The sequence below is a fragment of the Heptranchias perlo genome, chromosome 22 (assembly GCF_035084215.1).
Source record: "Heptranchias perlo isolate sHepPer1 chromosome 22, sHepPer1.hap1, whole genome shotgun sequence".
Lineage (NCBI taxonomy): Eukaryota > Metazoa > Chordata > Chondrichthyes > Hexanchiformes > Hexanchidae > Heptranchias > Heptranchias perlo.
Genome location: NC_090346.1, coordinates 48289648 through 48296637, shown reverse-complemented (window position 1 = coordinate 48296637; position 6990 = coordinate 48289648). Strand labels below are relative to the sequence as shown.

Below are 6990 nucleotides of genomic sequence, written 5' to 3'. Positions count from 1 at the left end.
TTCAACATCTTTGTGACTTTCAGTCCTCTTCCAGTGCACAATATTTCTTTTTGATGCATTCAATATATAATTTTTGTTTTTGTTTTATTTCTTAACCCCGTTTCCTTACCTTATTGTTCTTAATCAGGGAAATCCAAGCCCCAATGTGTGCCCATCCTTAATCGTCCTCAGACACAGTCACAGGACTCAGCCGGTGATCATGCATGATAGCTTGATCCTTGCATTTTATTTGTTTGTGTGCATTTTGTGGCATGCATGTTGTATCTAGACATAGTGCAGGAGGCTTCCCACGTTTGCCCAGTGGGTATAGGCAACACCAGGTGTATTAGTAGACCATACAGACCGAGAAGACCCTAGGTTTGATCCCTGGTCTGTACTCAGTTAGTGGATCTGAGGTGGGGTAGAGCAGGGAGGTGCTACAATTATTATTCCCTTGGGCCAGGGAGGGGATAAATGGGCCAGGGAGGGGATAAATGGGCCAGGGAGGGGATAAATGGGCCAGGGAGGGGATAAATGGGCCAGGGAGGGGATAAATCAGCCAGGGTCCATACTCCTGGTAGTGGAGTGTTTGTGAGCAGATGCTGGGTGAAATCAGAATTGGGCTTTTCTTAAGTAGCCCACACCACCCACTGTCCACACTCACATGTGAAGAGAGGTGATTGGACAAGTTACCAGAGAGCTGTTGGAGTTCGTGGAACTGTCACAGCCACAGAGAACCTCCAGGAGACGGAGGGAGAAAGTTGGTGGGAACAATTAAAGGCTGAATAATTCCCAGGAGTTCCACCTGTATATTTTAGCCTGGTAAATGGCTTTACCTAGAACTGTGTGGTCTTGACTCAAGAGTCTGTTCAAGCAGGAGGTTACTGTAGTGTCATAAATGTAGCATCGCTAGCTTGGACAATTGCAAATTAAATGATTTTGCGCTGGGATTGTGTTTACATATGTGACTTCGACAAAGGTCTGCGGTGCACAATAACAATTGGTAAAACAAGCAATCTGTTTCCTACACCTGATGAATGAATGCTTCACTATATGCAGGTCTTCAGTGTGCAGGATGACATACTTTGTGGACAGAAATTCAAAGCCAATGCACTTATGTATGATATGACTCTTCATTTAGGATCTACACAACGAAGACAAATGGAACCATTATCACACGTCCAGGGCTCACACCCACCGGCCTTCGTGTGTGGCTGTTGAGGTGGAACGACTCAACGCCATCAAGCAGGAAAAGAAAATAGGGAAGTCCATACTGGGCAAGGTAATCAATCCAAGCTGACAGGAGGGTTCTGGCCCAGAGATTGAGGAGTCACAGATGTGCACAGTTCAGTACGGTATATCGTTTCTTTAATATTGCCACCGCCTTGTGTTGCCAAATTATTATGCAGTAATCAGGAGAACCTTGTAATATTGATTTAAAACATAGGTTCTCCAGAGAGCAAGTTCCCGATTCCATCAACGGAAGGCACAACGTGTGCAAGGAGCTCGGGGAGAGAAAAGTAGGAGACAGTTCACTGTTAGCCATGTACACGTGTATCCTAAAGACGAGGTGGTACAGCGATCCTGGGATTTCGCTGCCTGATCCTCCCCTTGCTGTGAGGTTGGATGAGGCGGCTCTGAGCTGTGTAATCTCACCCCTGACCTTTGCTCCACTTCCACAGCGATGTGTTGCAGCGGGTAAGATGTGATAGGCTAACTTCCATATCTATCTATGTATCTGACTGGAGGATTGTGAAAGTGGGCGTGACCAACCCCCTTATTTGTTTGCAGTTTTTTGCTGGAACAATCTGAAACTAATCTCACCGCCCGCTTTCTCCCCATATCCCCCGATACCCAACCCTGCCTTTCTCGGCTTATCTTCTGTCTCACTGCAAATCACAGGATAACTAATTAATTACGTTGCCCGTGCAGGTGCACTTGGCGATGGTACGTTATCACGAGGCTGGTCGATTCTGTGATAAGCTTCAAGAGTGGGATCGCGAGTCTGCAATCTTCCATCTCGAGCACGCTGCCCTCTGTGGGGAATTGGAAGCAATTGTTGCCCGTGGTCTAATCTATCTGCAGCTGCCCCATCACATCCTGACCGACATCACTGTGGAGGTACGTCTGGCTAGTCCACCAATAACAAGGTATTCGTAAAGCAGCGTTGTTCAAAGCGTTGGCCACTGGAGTGCAGAAATGCAGCATTCTCCTCTGGCTACATGCATTGTCTTTAAGGAAACAATATTTACACAAGATGTTAATGGCTGCTGGGTATCTTTTGAAGGCCTCAGCAACTGTTTCTGTGCTGTGTTCCGTAGGGATTGCCTGCAGCTGGTACAGTACCTTTCTCCCCTACCCCTACTGAAGCCACTGACTCGAGCCAAGGTGGAGAAGATGTTTCCACTTGTGGGGGAGTCCAAAACTAGGGCCCATAAATATAAGATAGTCACTAATAAATCACTAATAAATCCAATAGGGGATTCAGGAGAAACTTCTTTACCCAGAGAGTGGTTAGAATGTGGAACTCACTACCACAAGGAGTAGTTGCAGCGAATAGTATCGATGCATTAAAGGGGAAACTAACTAGATATGTACATGAGAGAGAAAGGAATAGAAGGACATGCTGATAGTGTGAGATGAAGTAGGGAGGGAGGAGGCTCGTGTGGAGCATAAACACCGGCATAGAGCAGTGGGGCCGAATGGCCTGTTTCTGTGCTGTACATTGTATGTAATTCTGTGTGAAGGTGCAGATCCACAGGTACCAGCCATCCTCTGGTGTTTCACCCAGTGTTCAGTTTTCACGTGTGAGCCTGGACAATGATTCAGCCGGGTCTTTGAACATGACATGAATGGCATGCTCCAGTGCTGCTCCAGTATTTAATTGGTTTGACAATTGCAGTATTGGTGAGGTAATGTAAAGTGGGAGAATGGGACAGATTTGGTGAAGATAAATGAAGAACTTGCATTTATATAGCGCCCTACGTCTCAAACATCCCAAAGCATGTCACACAATGATTACATTTATCGAGTGTGGCCACTGTCTTTATTTAGCGAACACAACAGCCAATATTTGCACGACCGGGTCCCACAGATGAATGATCAGTTACTCTGTTTTTGATGGTGGTGATTGAGAGGAATCTTGGCCTGGACACGGGAGAAGGCCCCTGGGCGGGCTCGTGTACTGCAACATTTGAGATTTAAAGTAGTGTAGCAGTAATTTAATTTACCATTACATCACATATTTGCTTTTGAATCCATAGGACAGGCTGAAATTTAACCAAAGTTAATGAGTATGGTTCTGTATACTAATTAGGTCAGGTTAGACCTCTGTTCATTGGCCCTTGGCAGATATTTTCTGGCAGACTATTTGACCATGGAAGGCATCACAGCTGATCCTCTCCTCAATCAGTGATCACATACCTGAACTTTTTAGCAAGTAGGACCCTTGAGTGATTTTTAGAAGGATATGTTGATCGGGTTAGATGAAGAGGGGTGGGGAGGAGGGCTCGAGTGGAGCATAGACAGTTGGGCGAATGGCCTGTTTCTGTGCTGCTGTAAATCTATGTAAACAATTTTACAACCACCAAGTTATAGTCCAGCAATTTTATTTTAAATTCACAAGCTTTCGGAGGCTACCTCCTTCGTCAGGTGAACGATGTTCACCTGACTAAGGAGGTAGCCTCCGAAAGCTTGTGAATTTAAAATAAAATTGCTGGGACTATAACTTGGTGTTGTAAAATTGTTTACAATTGTCAACCCAGTCCATCACCGGCATCTCCACATCGTAAATCTATGTATTCTAGGTCAGACATCTTACATTAAATATAACAAATATACAAATACGTCACAAGTGTTAATATTTGTCAAGCTCAAAATCCTTGCTATTTCAACGAACAGGTCTGCAGTTAAAATAAGATCCATATTCTACCTCACTATTAACAGGATACCGAAGAGAACCGGAGGAGTGGCTTTGACTACTTGCTGATGGGAGCAGAAGCAGGAGATCGTCCGTCCATGATCCTCGCAGCTCGAGCCTTTGATACCGGCGTGAATCTAAATCCGACAGGTGCAGCGTCTCTTTCTCCATCTTTTTTTAACGCTGACCACTTTTGTCATCTGCTTTGCAAAAGGCTCTCGTCTTTTATTGGCACAGAGAGCCCAGCAAGAGCAGAGAGATTGCTAACCTTTGCTGAGAATGTTTTTAATGACTCAGTAAGTTCTGTTACTATTCCCTTCTTCTTGTTGAGGGGTCTCATCAGGAAGATATTAATATTGAGTTTCATAAACATTCATATAATACATATATATATATATTATATATATATATATATATATAATATAAGAACATAAGAAATAGGAGCAGGAGTAGGCCACACAGCCCCTCGAGCCTGCTCCGCCATTCAATCAGATCATGGGCTGATCTTCGACCTCAACTCACTTTCCACCTGATCCCCATATCCCTCGATTCCCCTAGAGTCCAAAATCTCAGACTTGAACGTACTCAACGACTGAGCATCCACAGCCCTCTGGAGTAGAGAATTCCAAGATTCACAGCCCTCTGTGTGAAGAAATCTTTCCTCATCTCAGTCCTAAATGGCCGACCCCTTATCCTGAGACCATATCTCCAAGCTCTAGACTCTCAGCCAGGGGAAACAGCCTCTCAACATCTATCCTGTCAAGCCCTCTAAGATTTTATATGTTTCAATGAGATCACCTCATTCTTCTAAACTCCAGAGTGTATAAGCCATTCTACTCAACCTCTCCTCATAGGACAACCCTCTCATCCCAGGAATCAATCTAGTGAATATTCGTTGCACCGCCTCTAGGCAAGTATATCCTTCCTTAGATAAAGAGACCAAAACTACACACAGTACTCCCATGGTGAGGTCTCACCAAAGCCCTATATAATTGCAGCAAGACCTCCTTACTCTTGTACTCCAATCCTCTTACAATAAAGACTAACATACCATTTGCCTTCCTAATTGCTTGCTGTACAGATATCTATATGCTGTACAGATATCTAAATGCCATACAGACTATGGAGGCAAAAATCACTCAAAGGTCCTACTTGCTACAAAGTGCGGGCAAGTCATCACTGATTTGAGGACAGGATCAGCTGTGATGCCTTCCATGGTCAAATAGTCTGCCAGCACTCACTATCTAGACTTGCACGAGAAAAATAATCATTTGAGCGAGGTACCTGCCTTGAAACAGTACCCCAGCAGGAAAGGAGAAAACTGGGTGGGGTGGATGCGGTGGTGGGGGAGAGGAGAGAGAGAGGCGGAGAGGTTTAGGGGGGGGAAATTTCAGAGCTTAGGGCCTAGGCAGCTAAAGGCACGGCCGCCAATGGCGGGGCGATGAAGTCAGGGATGCTCACAAAGCCAGAGTTGAAGGAATGCAGAGATCTCGGAGGGTTGTAGCGCTGGAGAAGGTTACAGAAATAGGGAGAGGCGAGTCCATGGAGGATTTAAAACTCAGTCCAGATTGGGCATCAAGTCTAGGACTTGCTGGCCTTTGAGTCAGTACCGCATTGGACAATGCATTGGTTGGGGGGCCACTGTAGGGTCAGTTTGGTTATTAAAGCCTCTGAGTCCATGTGTAAATGTAACAGCTTTTCCCTTTTCGGCATTGCAGGACTAGAGACTGGAAGGAAGCTTACACTGGTACAACGCTGCTCTGAACATGACCGATTATGATGAGGGTGGAGAGTACGATGGCACAGGGATGAACCCAAGTATTGCCTTCTTGCTCGCGAGGCGGAGATCCACATGACAGGAGGGTTTGGTGTGGCATCAGACCCACAGAAAGCAGGTAGAATAAAAACATCCACATTTACCAACTAAAGCTGTCAGGAAATCATCTAATAATGGTCATTGGCTGACACCTGGTTTGTTTTAATCAATAATGAGCAACTTTAGTCACAATATCCAAGGTGTGAGTATGTCTGACTGCTATTTCTTTTTCTACTCTTCAGTCGTTTTCTCTTAAATTTAGATTACAGACTTCCTCCAGCCCTACAACGCTCCAAGAGCTCTGCGTTCCTCTAATTCTGGCCTCTTGCACATCCCCGATTTCCTTCTCCCCACTATTGGCGGCCGTGCCTTTAGCTGCCTGGGCCCTAAGCCCTGGAATCCTCTCCCTAAACCTCTCTACCTCTCTCTCTCCTCCTTTAAGACGCTCCTTAAAACCTACCTCTTTGACCGAGCTTTTGGTCACCTGGCCTAATAATATCTCCTTATGTGCCTCGGTGTCAAATTTTATCTGATAATCACTCCTGTGAAGCATCCTGGGACGTTGTGCTATAGTGAGGGCACTATATAAATGCAAGTTGTTGTTAAACTTGAGATTCATTGGGATTTTTTGCTGTTTAAAAAGTATTTGACAATCTCGCTGTAGGTCTCAGCCTAGTTTAGAAATACAACAGAAGCATTTCTGACCAGATAGCAATAAGCTTTTTGGGTGTAGACCCTTGGTCAGACCTGAAGCAGAGTCTCCACCCAAAGCGTTACTTCTCCTGCCTCTCTCCAGATGCTCACTGACCTGCTGTGTATTTCCAGCGAGTTCTGACTTTGTTTTTCAGTCTCCAGCATTTACTGTTTTTTTTTTTATATTTGAGATTATAATGTTTGTTTCAATGATCCTGTGAATATGGCAATTTTTGCTTGAAGTATGATTAACCTCGCTGGAGGCTTTAGATGCCCCTCCCTGCAGGTCTGTAAAAGTGCAAAAAGTCAGTGCCTGGTAGAATGCAAGTTTGAAGAGCTCAAAACCCGAGGCCCTTTCCCTGCTGCTCTCCCGTCCCTGGTGTCCCATAAACTGCCCGAGGTTCCTGCTGGGTGTATACTTGGTGAGGTTTATGCGTCTGTCTGATTCCTGGTGCCTCAGTGGGAGGTTGGAGGCCTTGTTTTTCACAATGTGGAGATGCCGGTGATGGACTGGGGTTGACAATTGTAAACAATTTTACAACACCAAGTTATAGTCCAGCAATTTTATTTTAAATTCACAAGC

The 6990-nt window shown here is 45.1% G+C and overlaps 1 protein-coding gene across 1 annotated transcript in view; it reads left to right on the top strand.

The window, feature by feature from the left end:
* The window catches only part of eef2k (eukaryotic elongation factor 2 kinase), a 50710-nt gene that overhangs the window by 39547 nt on the left and 4173 nt on the right, over nt 1-6990 (top strand). The window contains 7 exon segments of the mRNA XM_068003070.1: nt 101-193; nt 1121-1261; nt 1912-2100; nt 3925-4048; nt 4136-4194; nt 5623-5698; nt 5701-5793. Coding sequence (XP_067859171.1) covers nt 101-193; nt 1121-1261; nt 1912-2100; nt 3925-4048; nt 4136-4194; nt 5623-5698; nt 5701-5793 — 775 coding nt within the window.